The following is a 12,670-nucleotide window of genomic DNA, read 5'->3' on the forward strand; positions in this document are numbered from 1 at the left end:
TTCCGCAGGAGCAAGTCCCCGTCACCTCCACCGACATCGTCCTCAGGAACCTTCTGCCCGACACCGCCTACTCCGTGTCGGTGTTGCCCGTGTACCCGGCCAGGGAGGGAAAACGCCAGACTGAGAACGGAAAGACTTGTGAGTCAACGTCTTCAAACGACACGCGACACTTTGTTTACACGCATGTGGAATTCCTGCAGTGCCTTTGAGCGGCGTGGGCAACATGCAGGTGACCAACCCGACCATCACCACGCTGACCGTCACCTGGAATCCCGCCGACGGGAACGTTCAAGGCTACAAGGTCATCTACACGCCGGAAGGTGGCGGCCTGGAGATTGTGGTTAGTGACAACTCAAGTGCGAGTAAATCACAAGTGGTGAGGATTCTTCAATTGGCACACTTTGGTGTTTTGTGCAGGAGCAAGTATCGGAGAGCACCACCAGCACCGTCCTGGAGAAGCTCCTCCCCGACACCCGCTACACCGTCACCGTGGTGCCCGTCTACGCCGAGGGCGACGGGCCCAGTCTGACCAACAGCGGCAAGACCAGTGAGTTTTTTTTTTTTCTTGAAATGACAATTTGAGATCCAAATGAGCTTCAGAAACGTGGCGCAGATCAATTTGTGGTGAGTGAAGGCCACATCGCTCGTGTGTCGTCAGGGCCGCTGGGCAAAGTGAGGAACCTTCAGGTGTTCGATCCGACCACCAGCAGCCTCAACGTGCGCTGGGAGCCGGCCGAGGGCAACGTGCGCGAGTACATCGTCATCTGGGTGCCGGTGGCGGGAGGAGAACAGGATGTGGTGAGTCCACCGCCAAATTGGGAGTCGGCAGCACCGCCGAGGTCTTCCCCCCCATGAGTCTCACTTAGCCATCTCCCTCCCTAAACTAGGACCAGGTGCCAGGATCCACCACCTCCACGGTGCTGAAGAACCTCAACTCCGACACCGAGTACACCGTCACCGTGGTTCCCGTCTATCACGAGATGGAAGGATTGCCGGAGAGCGAAAACGGGAAAACCTGTGAGTGGGACGGCTGAATAATACCTGATGCCATCTTGGAAAAGTTGAGCAATCTCCATCTTGATGCCTTGGCAGATCCGGTGGGCGGCGTGAAGAACTTACAAGTGGTGGATCCCACCGTCAGCACATTGACGGTGCGCTGGGATCCGGCGGTGGGCAACGTGCGCAATTACAGGGTCACGTACTCGGCGCAACCCGACGGAGAACCGCGCACGGTAGAAGATGTCATTCTTGGCCTGAGGAAAGTCACCACAGACACCTGGAAAAATATTCGTGCTTGTTTGCAGGAGGAGGTGTCAGGCGGCACCACCAGCCTGGTCCTGAGGAACCTGGACACGGACACGATGTACAACGTGACCGTGGTGCCCATCTACCCCGACGTGGAGGGCATCCCGCAGGCCGACGTCGGCAAGACCAGTAAGTGCCGGCCCGCTTCGCCCTCGCCAGATGATTGAATCCATTGTCAGACGTGAACGACAAGCGAAGGAATGCGCTAGCTAAGCCGTCCGCATTTCTTGCACCCCGAGCGCCTAATTTGATTTTCCGCAGGCCTCCAAACAAACACAAAGAAATGATTCAAAATCCAACTCGCCCTTTTTTATTTTTTTATTTTAAGAGCCTCTGGGCGGCGTGAAGAACCTGCGTGTGAGCGACCCCACCACCAACTCGCTGCGAGCGCGTTGGGACGCGGCCGAGGGCGACGTTCGCCATTACAGGATCAGCTATCAGCCTGTCAACGGGGGAGAGACGCTCATGGTGCGCTCATTCGCACGAGTGACAACCCATTTCTCAAATGTAAAGATCTCCCACGCTGCAAAAAGTGATTGATGTGTTTGTCGCGTGTGTGCAGACTCAGGAATCGGGCATGGCGACCAACACGATGTTGAGAGAGTTGCAGCCCGACACGGAGTACACGGTGACAGTGGTGCCCATCTACGCCGACATGGAGGGAAAGAGCATGTCGGACAACGGCAAGACCAGTAAGTTCATCTGCCCGGCAACAAAGGCAGTTTGTTTTATGAGCTAGTCCTAAAATATTCAGCCAGATGGAAAATTGACCCGGTTTGCCCCTTGTGTTGGACAGAGGCGCTGGGTGGAGTCAAGAAACTGCAAGTGATCGAACCCACCACCAGCACACTCAAGGTCACCTGGGAGCCCGCCGAGGGAAACGTGCGCCAGTACCGACTCTTCTACGTGCCGGCGGCCGGCGGCGCCGAGGACATGGTTGGTCCCCTTCTTTGTTTTTTTTTCTTCTTGTGTATGCCAAATATCATCAGCAAAATCGATTTGACTGCAGGAGCAAGTATCGGGAGGAACCACCAACACCGTCCTGAGGAACCTCCTCTCCGACACCCCCTACACCGTCACCGTGGTGCCCGTCTACCCGGAAGGCGAGGGTCTGCGCCAGTCTGAGCGGGGAAAAACACGTAAGTGTTGAAGCTCTCATGTGGGCCACGCTGTAAAAGTAGAGGACCCAAGATTGAGCCCTGAGGGATGCCAGTGTTGCATTTAAATGTGAACCAACTCAAGCCCACTATTTGTTCCTTCTAACATCTGATCTCACGCTTCCCCGAAACATCACTTTGTGCGTGCGTGTGTTGTTGGATGGCTTGGCGTGCAGACGGCGTGTCGCGCTCACTCAGCAAAGTCCCATTTTATTGGAGCGCCGCGCAAAGATTCCAGCCCGAGTTCCAATGGCAAGCATCGAGCTGATGCCTCCATCGTGCGTTGCTCAACACGCTTTTTGCGCCATGTCTTCATCAAGCAGACAATTTGGGACCAGTGGAAATTGATGAGTCAAAATGCGTGACGAATCTGAGTACAGAAAGAGGAAGTATTTGTGATTAGTGGCGACGGATGAGATTGACAAGGATGAAGTCACGAGCTGGAATGCAGCGAAGACTCGAGCGCAGACCAATGGAAATGTGGTGAGGTCGTTGTGTAACTGCTGACCGCATCGTCTGCAGCCGCTCTCGCTACCTACTGCCTCCTTGCTGTTTTTTTTTTTTTTTTTTTGCTCTTCCACGAGCTCAAGTGTCGTACGGAGCCGCTCGCGCACATCTGCTTTGCTTTAACCAGCCCGGCCGGCTTTTCCTTCAGTTCGCTTGATTTTTCCTTCATTTGCAGCCTCGTGCTTTCCATCGGCGAGCCGCGTGACTAACTCGTTTCTCACACGTCGGCCAGCCGATTTGAACGGACGACCTCGATCCGCTTTAAAATCGCCGTGTGATAAGATCACCGGAGGAACTTGCATTTGTCACGTGGGAGAAAATAAAAAACCCGCACAGGAAGCGCCGGGCCGAAATTCAAACCCCCAAACGTCAGAAGTGCGAGACAGACATGCTCCTTCACTCCTCCGCCACAAGTAGACCTGTAAATCACATTGAAATGGTGGACATGTGCAAAAATCATCTGTGAATTCCTGGAGCACCTCTCTCCTCCCAGACCCGGTTCCCAAGGCTTTTCAGGAATTCCACTCGTGCATTGTTTTTATAGAAGGGCGGAAATTGAAATTTGCGGGTGACGGGATTTGCCTCTCGTTGCAGTTCCTCGCACTCCCCCGCGGAACGTGCAAGTGTTCAACCCCACGCCCAACAGCCTCAACGTTCGCTGGGAGCCGGCCACGGGTCAGGTCCAGCAGTACCGCGTGGAGTACACCCCCTGGAACTCCGCCTCGCCGCCACACTCGGTGAGTGATGATGATGACGTGCGCCGCCGGTGGCCGAGCTGATCTCAACGTGTTGTTTGACTCAGGTGCTGGTTCCGGGCAGCGTCAGCAACGCCTTCTTGGACGGGCTGATCCAGGACACGCCCTACCGGATCAACGTGATCGCCATGTACCCGGACGGAGAGGGCCCGTCGCTGAAGAGCGACGGCAAAACACGTAAGGACGAGGCGCGATCTGAAAAACTCGCCGAGGTGGCCCGACCGACAACGTTGCCGTTCCGACAGTGCCGCGCGCCGGACCTCGGAACATGCGAGTGTTTGACGCCACCACCAACTCGCTCACCATCGGGTGGGACCACGCCGAGGGTCCCGTGAGACAGTACCGCATCGCCTACCACCCCATGAGGGGAGACCCCATCACCCAATACGTGAGTAGATACTCCAAAATTTGCTCAGAAGTCTGCAAACGATGACGTGCGAAGATTGAACGAGGAAAAAGTGAGGCCTTCGGGGTTGATTGTGAAGTCATTGCGCAAATTGGGTCAACTGGACCCGCTCTGGCCGCTCAGCCTCACTTAACTATGCGATGAAGTCACACGTCGTCCCGCGCGCCGTCAGCTCATAAATCACGCGCCGCTGATTGGTGGCGGTAATTACGCGGCGGCCTTCAACCAACGCCGTCAGCACGGAATTCATGAGGAGATGAAATACTGATGGCAGCTGCGGGCCTCCGCTATTGCTCACGGTGGACTAAAAAAACAGATGCGCTGATTGGGGGAAGAAGAAAAGAAGGAGGGAGGGAGGGAGGGAGGGAGGGAAGGAGGTGCTCTTGTAATATTTTCTACTTTGCATCTTCAGACCGTGGTGTCGGGCAACAGAAACAACGCCCGGCTGCAGAACCTGACACCCGACACGCCCTACAACATCACGGTGGAGGCCATCTACGCCGAGGGCCCCGGAGGACTCCTCAACGGCAAAGGACGCACAAGTGAGCCGGCGCCGGCCGGAGACGTCACGACCCCGACGAGGCGATCCATCCGCGTGATCCTACGTTTCTTCTTTGTCGCCCGCAGTCGGCCTGCTGAGCCCGAGGAACCTGCGCGTGTCCGACGAGTGGTACACGCGCTTCCGAGTGGCTTGGGACCCCGTGGCGGCGCCGGTGGAAGGATACAGAGTCATCTACTCGCCCAGAGGTAACGCGTCTGCGCTGATTCTAAAATGTTCCAATTGGGTTTCATATGCTGACTCTGCGTATTTCCTGCGGCAGGCTCCGACCAGTACGTGGACTCCTTTGTGGGCGACGTGACGTCCTACACGCTGCACAACCTCAAGCCCGGAACTACCTACGACGTCCAAGTCCTGGCGCAGTACACCGGCGGTGAAAGCGCGCCTCTCGCCGGCCCGGGAACCACACGTACGCCGTCCGCCACCGCCCTCGCAATTAATCAAAGGCGACCTAGGGTCACGTGACGTCTTTTGCCAGTGCCCCTGAACGTGACCAACATCGAGACGTACGACGTGGATCACGACAGGTTCTGCGTTAAGTGGACGGCCCACCGAGCGGCCACGTCCTACCGCATCCGCCTCAACCCGCTGGACCGTGAGTAAATGTTTGCATCTCATTTTGAGGAGTTTGGATTTTCTTTTTCTGCGGAGTAAAAAAAAACTTTTTTTTTTTGCCGGGCAGCATCGAGCAGAGGTCAACAGGAGATCACCATCCCCGCCGGCCTGCCGCAGTACTGCTTTGATGGACTTTCGCCCGACGCCCGCTACAGCGCCATCGTCTTCATCCAGACGCCCAACTTGGAGGGACCCGGCGTCAGCACCCAGGAGCGAACCCGTGAGCGTGCCGCCGCCCAAGCGTCCTGCCCGTGAGCAACGCCCTGCTAACACTCAGCGGCTTTGCTTTGTTGCAGTGGTTAAGCCGACCCCCGCGCCGACGCTCCCGCCTACCCCCAGCCCGCCACCCACTATCCCCCCCTCCTGGGCAGGTAGGCCCTTCACTTATTCCGCCATTTTTTTTGTACAGTACATTTAAAAGCTTATGTCAGGAATTGAGCGACTTGCTAGCTAAAACCTGTGATTTGACGCTTTTTTTTTTTTGTGCGCTCCAGTTTGCAAAGGCGCCAAAGCGGACGTGCTGTTCCTCATCGACGGCTCATGGAGTATCGGCGAGGAGAGCTTCATCAAAGTCGTGCATTTCGTCTCCAGCATGATCGCAACCTTCGACGTGGTTGGACCGACCGGGATGCAGGTTTGTCCGCTCGTGGTCAAAATGGGGGGGGTCATTGAAGCCAGCGGAACCTCCCGACATGATGTCTTTGCGCGCAGGTGTCGTTCGTGCAGTACAGCGACACCGCAAAGACCGAATTCAAGTTCAACTCCTACCAAGACAAAGGCATTGCCATGGCGGCGCCTCATCACATCCGCTACAAAGGCGGAAACACCAAAACAGGTCAGGCGATGGCACGCGCGGCGAGCGGCGAGCGTGTTCCCGCTAACGAGGGCGCGGTGACCCCATTCAGGCGTGGCCCTCCAGCACACGTACGAGAAGGCCTTCACGGTGGAGAACGGCATGAGGAGGAACGTGCCCAAGGTAGTGGTGGTCATCACGGACGGACGCTCGCAGGATGAAGTCAGGAAGCACGCCGCCCGCTTGCAACACGCAGGTGAGCACCGCCACCGCTGCTAACAGATTAGAGTCGCGCCCGGTCTCAAAATGTCTCTGCGCGCCCCCCTCCCAAGGCTACACGGTGTTCGCCGTGGGCGTGGCCGACGTGGACTTTGCCGAGCTGCAGGAGATCAGCAGCAAGCCCAGCGAGAGGCACGTCTTTGTGGTGGACGACTTTGACCACTTTGACACCATCAAGGAGAACCTCATCAGCTTCATCTGCGAAACAGCCACATCCAGTAAGCGGCGGGATTTCCCCGCCGAGGGTTCCGACGCACGTCCCGTTCACGTGGCTTATTTTGTGCCGCAGGCTGCCCGCTCATCTTTGTCAACGGCTTCACGTCGCCCGGCTTCAGGATGCTGGAAGCCTTCAACCTGACGGAGAAGACGTACGCTCAGGTGAGGGGCGTGTCCATGGAACCTGGCTCCTTCAACAGCTTCACCGCCTACCGCCTGCACCCCAACGCCTTCCTCACCATGCCCAGCACGTGAGTCGGCGCCGTTGCCGCTGAATTGATAAAAAAAATAAAATAATGCAATACAGTGCGTCGACGTGGATAATACGAATGCAACGCGACTCGTATTTGTATGGAGCTATTTGAAAAATGCGCTGGGATGAATGGTGGTGGAGTCAGTCGCATGCATATTATGCAAAGGAGCAGATGTTTGGCGCTGTTCTGCCGCTGGAAGGTGTTTTTGTTGCCTGGCAACAAGACAGCTGGACAACAGCAGCCCGAGCAGGAAATGGCAGCTCGTCATTGTTTATTGTGCGAAGATGCGTCCCGCCGCCAGCTTCTCTCGCTTCCATTTCTTTGCCGTGACGCTGCTTTCTTGCTCACACGTGAACCTTTCCAAGTCGTGACACACTTTCAATCAATTTGCTTCCTTCCCGAGACAAATGGAAATGACAACATGTCGACGGTGGCGAAATAGTCATCGCTTGCCTTGTGTGATTCATTGGCCTCCATAATTAAGATATCGTTTTGACAAAGTTCCGTGCAAGTCCAAGAAGGAGTCACGGTCTGATTTGACTTTTTTTCGTGTGGGCAGCGAGGTGCACCCCGAAGGTCTCCCTGCCGTCTACACCATCATCCTCATGCTCCGCCTGCTGCCCGACACGCCCAACGACGCCTTTGACGTGTGGCAGGTGTCCACCGCCGACCACAAGCCCGAGACGGGAGTCACTATTGACCGTGAGTGGGCGGCGTCCATCTCGGTCCTCGAAAATATCGAAGGACGTCGAAGCGCTGACGGCCGCTGTCGCGTCTCTCAGCCTCCAAGCAGAGCGTTTCCTTCTACAACAAGGACGAGCGCGGCGAGATCCAGCGGGTCACCTTTGACGAGGCTCCGGTCAAGCAGCTCTTCCACGGAAGCTTCCACAAGGTGAGCGTGCGAAAAAGACGAGACAATTCGCTCGACTGTGCTTTTTTTATTTTTATGGACTTGTTGGGTATAAAAATGCGTAGCTGGTGACGAAGTGGCCAAATGAGTCCCGAGTCGGCCTTGGACTGGAAAATTGCTTGATTGTCAACAATGGTGAAGACATTCCAGAACCGCACCGTGTGGCCTCAACCCGCCTCGCTGGCGTCCCGGCCTGGAAAGTGTTGGGTCAGCGCACTCAAACAATGACATCAGGGGGAGGGGCCGAGGGGGGGGGGGGGTATCGTCTTCGCTCGCTCTGGCTTCTGGTAGCCGACTCGGGACCTCTTGCGGTCGTGTGCGCTCGAGTAGCAATTTGGAATCACAGCAGAGGCCCAGCGTGATTTAGAACCCCCCCGCCGAGCCCTCCCCCCCTCCCTCCCGGTCTGTTGCTATTTATCTCACTCTTACTCTGGAATGAAAATGTCAGAGTTGACGTGGAAAGGAGCACTTGCGTTGTATATTACCAACCCCAAAGTCCGTTAGTTAGACTGTGGAGCAGCCAGCCCGCACTCTCTCACACACACACACACACACACACACACACACACACCTGGCAGAAAAATACAAGTAGTAGTAGCAGCACATCAGTTTCATGCGTCTGAGTGATGAGGGGCCGATTTGGAAGCTGCCCAACGTTTCCGCTGGAGCCAACGAGGTGATGGAGGAAGTGCGCCGGGAGCGCAAAGCGAAGCCTTCATCGCTTTAGCAAAGACGTTTTTCAACACCGTCCTTTTTAAATTTGCTACTTGGCTGGCCAAGCGGGTTAGCTTAGCATTCACGCTACGGCCAACAGCTGAAAGCATTCAGAGCGCTTCACTTTTTCCACATTTTGTCATCGTTTGGCCTCACCCCAAAATGCTATACATTCATTTTGTTCTCTCACATTTGGACCACAAAATCCAAAAAAGCGGCTTCAAGCACAGCCCGTGTCATGTTGTACTTTTTGGGAATGCATGTTTGCGCTCGGCGACCTTGTAACATGACAAGAATGCTGCAACGCCGCTTTTTCCAACTCAAAACATTGATGTGCCTCGCCGTCTGTCCGTCCGTCCGTCTAGCTGCACATCTTGGTCTCGCCTACCGGCGTCCAGCTCAACGTGGACTGCCAACACGTGGCCCAGAAGAGCATCAAAGCGGCTGGAAACACTTCCAGAGACGGATACCAAGTCCTGGGGAAAATGGCCAAGTCCGTCGGCTCCCGAGGAGACTCGGCAACTGTAAGTCGTTGCAAAATCTTTATTTTTGGCTCGTGATCAATGTTCAAATGAAACGATAAACCGTCTTGGTAAACAATACTCATTTTGGTTTAGTTTGAACTGTTTGTGCTAAACAATAAACTAAACTAATGCTTTTGTTTTGTTTTTTGTAAATCCGACGTATTCGCTCTCGTCGTGCCTTTTTGGCGCCGGCGATCTTGGGCCGAAAGCGAAATGAGTGTTTAGTGCGCTGGCAGCCTTCGAACATTCCCTCGCCGCAGCTGCGTGCAAATCATGTGAAGTAAAGCAGACGCGCGCGTCTGAGACACCTTTTCCAGGAGTAACGTTTGCCGCACGTGACCGCCAACTCGTGACGTCCTCGGCGTGACCCGTCCTCACGCTCGTTTATTTCTGTCTGTCGCCAGCTTCTGTCACACACGTGCGTCTTTCTTTTTTTTCCAGTTCCAGCTCCAGATGTTCGATATTGTCTGCACGCTGGCCTGGACGAGTCGTGACCGCTGCTGCGACCTGCCCGCCCTGGTCCGTAACCGTGGAAACGCATGGACACTTACCTCATCCACTCCAACTACACATACAAACGATTCCAGCTGCTGTCAGTCATTCTCAAGTCACAAGCTCATCTGTTTATTTTCTGAAGTTTGCTTTGCAAACATTTTGGGTCCAGCGAGGAACTTTGAGGAGGACCTCGCTGTAATCCTGAAGTCGATTTACTCCTTAGCTGTTCGTGAGCAACACGAGCGGCGGGGAAGATAAATAGTAACGGTGTTCCACAAGGGTCAATACTCAGCACCCAAAGTTTTGCCGCAAACTCAACATGCCGTCAGCAATAATAAGAAAGTCAAATATGATGACAAATCTGATTTTATGCTCAAAAGTGACTTCTTCTTCTTCTCTTTGCTGCCTATCAGAGAGACGAAAACAAATGTCCTTCGCTGCCCAACGCCTGCAAGTGCACCACCTCGGCCACCGGACCGCAGGGACCGCAAGGACCGGTGGTGAGCAGACACCCACAATTTCCCTTCGATAGACTCAGATGAATTCAAGCTTGCCATCGCTACTGAGAATCAGCTTTGCTATTCTTCATTTTTATTATTATTGGATTAGCTGCAGCCACCCTGATTGAAGCTCATCGAAAAGATCATTCGATCATTTCCTCACGATTCGCAATTACAATCGGCCATCACGTGAACGTCAGTGCGAAAACAAAAAGTTGCAGTCGAAGGTTTGAATAGTTCTGGCCGTTGCTGCTTCCCGCCTGCTTGTTGCCAAGGACGATAAAGATGCAGATGAAGCGCAACCAGACAAACAGCAAACGTGGCCAGACGGTTGCCGCGGTAACAAAAACAAACAACTTTTAGCCCACTCAGCAGCCACATAAAGCACTTTTCATGGATCCCAAAAAATCCACTTCTCGATCTTGTTCCCACTTAGGGTGCCCCCGGCAAAAAAGGACCACGAGGTGAAAGAGGAGAGATCGGCGCGCCTGTAAGTCTCTTTAAAAGTCAGATGAAATCATCTGATGCCTCTTACTGACGTCATCTGCTTTGGCCTGGCAGGGCCCAGTGGGTCCTCGGGGCGACTTGGGAGCACCCGGCCGAATGGGCCTGCCTGGTCCGCAAGGGCCCAGCGGACGCTCCATCCCGGGAGAAGCTGTGAGTACGCACACACACACGTTCGCACGCACACATATAAATCTGAGGATGAGCAGGGATTACGTTAAAAAAAGCTTTCTTGGCATCACACGCCTTTCTACAAAGCCGTTCAGCTCATAAATTCATGACAAGTTGCGTCTCCTGGCTGCAAAGATTTTCCCATAGACTCAGAAAATAAATTGAGCTTTGTTGATTTTCATTCTTACCTTTTGGCTCGCCACGTTTTCCAAGCAGATCAAGATTTTACTGCAAGTCCAATCATAGGTTTAATTGACTGTTTTCGTTGAGGAATCATTTGGGAGCCTTGTTGAACTTCAAATCTGCCAAATTTTCATCCCATCAACAGTGACTAGCTTCCAATTTCTGTAGTTGTCCATTAAATCAGACTGATTGATTAGGTGTTGGATCAAAAATGAAATTTGCACGCATCTGCTTCGACTTTGGAAATGAGACGCGTACAAACGAGAAGCACCTTTGAACAACGTGCCTTTGTTTTTCCCCGTGCAGGGTCGGCCCGGACCCAAGGGAGATCTCGGAGATTCTGGCATGCCCGGACTCAAAGTAAGACTCGTCTTCTGTGTGTTTTTCTTGCCTGTGGTGGGCGGAGGGGCGTGCTGGTGCGCAGGTGTCCCGAGGAGCCCGCCAACAAAGCGCGGCGGCGGCGGCGGCGGCGTCCTCCCGGCGGCTCAAGTCTTCATCGGACAATGTGACAGGCCAAACGAGTGTTGACATGAGAACGGGAAACGAGCCGGGCTGCCCCCGTGAGTCCAAAATGAGATAGTCGAAGGCGTTGGAGGACTTCTGGAAGGATTCCCATCAGGAAACCGAGTCAAGATGATCAGGAGAGGCATGATACGCTCTGGAATGAAATTCCTGCGCAGTCAACAGCCGTCGCCAGCCAAGACCGATTTGATGGCTTACCGGAACCCGCTCGAGAGGCGGAGCCAAATGTCCAGGACGTCTCGCACTCACTATCTTGTCAGACTCGAATACCATCAAGCTGGTTTGGAACCGAGACAAGAGCGAAAGCAAAATCAGCCTTCAAGTGTGACGAATTCAGTGCAGCTTCTGCTCAATTTTTTGTTGCCACAACAAGTCCGCCCGCTATTGTCTGCCTCACATTTTCCTTCCAGGATTTTCTTTTGCAATTGTTTATTTCTGTGCTTTCATTCCATTCTACAATCAGTTCAACTGCAAAAAAAAATCTATCCTTACAAACAAGTGAGTTGAGGAGCTTCATACTGGATGGAGGAAAAAACAAAAAAGTGCTTTGTCGCCATCTTTTGGTATCTGAAGGAAATTGCAGCCCTTTTTGTGGCCAATTTAGGGGCACTCTAACAGCTTCTTTGTGCGTGTGCACAGGGCTCACCGGGACCCCGCGGCCCCGCCGGCCCCATCGGCCCTGCTGGAGTGAGGGTGAGTTGCGAGCAAGAAGAAAAAGGGCAAAGCTTGCGCTTGAGCTGATTTGATTTGGCCTGTCTGTGTGGCGTTCAGGGCCCTCAAGGAAAGGACGGCATGACGGGACCCCGAGGACCCACCGGGCCCATGGTGAATGCGGAACGTAATGTTGAAGAGTCTCGATCATGGTGATCTCACTCTCATTGGCTTCTCCCCACAGGGACCCCCAGGCTCCCCTGGAGTGCCCGGTCTAGAAGGAAAACCCGGCAACACGGGTCCTGATGGAACTCCCGTGAGTGATGTCAACTGATGAACGACATGCAAGCAAACATTCTTTGGAGTGACCGATGTGTGTGTGCGTGTGCGCTTTCAGGGTCCCGCGGGGGCAAAAGGAGACAAGGGAGAGCGCGTGAGTACAGTTTGACATCCGTTGGCGGTCTCATGAGCTTCACTTTATCCTCGTTGGTGTCTTTGTGTTCCTCAGGGAGACTTTGCTCCTCAGAACATGATGCGCTCCATCGCCAGGCAGGTCTGTGAGCAGCTTGTCAACGGTGAGTCGGACCTCTTCAACTTCATCTTGTCGAGAAAAAAAAAAAAACCTTGACAACGGCGCCTTCATCGTTGGT

General features: G+C 54.2%; 1 protein-coding gene across 6 annotated transcripts in view; it reads left to right on the forward strand.

Moving 5' to 3' along the window:
- The window catches only part of col12a1b (collagen, type XII, alpha 1b), a 34,340-nt gene that overhangs the window by 19,685 nt on the left and 1,985 nt on the right, over window positions 1-12,670 (forward strand). For all 6 annotated transcript variants that reach the window (XM_049757692.2, XM_049757691.2, XM_049757697.2 and 3 more), the window contains 38 exons: window positions 9-138; window positions 201-340; window positions 418-547; window positions 659-798; window positions 888-1,017; window positions 1,093-1,232; window positions 1,305-1,434; window positions 1,634-1,773; window positions 1,868-1,997; window positions 2,102-2,241; window positions 2,315-2,444; window positions 3,564-3,706; window positions 3,772-3,901; window positions 3,970-4,112; window positions 4,543-4,672; window positions 4,758-4,877; window positions 4,952-5,098; window positions 5,168-5,284; window positions 5,372-5,524; window positions 5,601-5,675; window positions 5,799-5,938; window positions 6,016-6,139; window positions 6,210-6,353; window positions 6,430-6,594; window positions 6,666-6,843; window positions 7,406-7,548; window positions 7,629-7,738; window positions 8,836-8,994; window positions 9,436-9,513; window positions 9,903-9,989; window positions 10,426-10,479; window positions 10,551-10,646; window positions 11,154-11,207; window positions 12,009-12,062; window positions 12,141-12,194; window positions 12,265-12,336; window positions 12,418-12,453; window positions 12,529-12,595. In XM_049757692.2, the coding sequence (XP_049613649.1) occupies window positions 9-138; window positions 201-340; window positions 418-547; window positions 659-798; window positions 888-1,017; window positions 1,093-1,232; window positions 1,305-1,434; window positions 1,634-1,773; window positions 1,868-1,997; window positions 2,102-2,241; window positions 2,315-2,444; window positions 3,564-3,706; window positions 3,772-3,901; window positions 3,970-4,112; window positions 4,543-4,672; window positions 4,758-4,877; window positions 4,952-5,098; window positions 5,168-5,284; window positions 5,372-5,524; window positions 5,601-5,675; window positions 5,799-5,938; window positions 6,016-6,139; window positions 6,210-6,353; window positions 6,430-6,594; window positions 6,666-6,843; window positions 7,406-7,548; window positions 7,629-7,738; window positions 8,836-8,994; window positions 9,436-9,513; window positions 9,903-9,989; window positions 10,426-10,479; window positions 10,551-10,646; window positions 11,154-11,207; window positions 12,009-12,062; window positions 12,141-12,194; window positions 12,265-12,336; window positions 12,418-12,453; window positions 12,529-12,595 (4,453 nt within the window). The remainder of the gene's footprint in view (window positions 1-8; window positions 139-200; window positions 341-417; window positions 548-658; window positions 799-887; window positions 1,018-1,092; window positions 1,233-1,304; window positions 1,435-1,633; window positions 1,774-1,867; window positions 1,998-2,101; window positions 2,242-2,314; window positions 2,445-3,563; window positions 3,707-3,771; window positions 3,902-3,969; window positions 4,113-4,542; window positions 4,673-4,757; window positions 4,878-4,951; window positions 5,099-5,167; window positions 5,285-5,371; window positions 5,525-5,600; window positions 5,676-5,798; window positions 5,939-6,015; window positions 6,140-6,209; window positions 6,354-6,429; window positions 6,595-6,665; window positions 6,844-7,405; window positions 7,549-7,628; window positions 7,739-8,835; window positions 8,995-9,435; window positions 9,514-9,902; window positions 9,990-10,425; window positions 10,480-10,550; window positions 10,647-11,153; window positions 11,208-12,008; window positions 12,063-12,140; window positions 12,195-12,264; window positions 12,337-12,417; window positions 12,454-12,528; window positions 12,596-12,670) is intronic.

Source organism: Syngnathus scovelli, chromosome 20, assembly GCF_024217435.2.
Source record: "Syngnathus scovelli strain Florida chromosome 20, RoL_Ssco_1.2, whole genome shotgun sequence".
Lineage (NCBI taxonomy): Eukaryota > Metazoa > Chordata > Actinopteri > Syngnathiformes > Syngnathidae > Syngnathus > Syngnathus scovelli.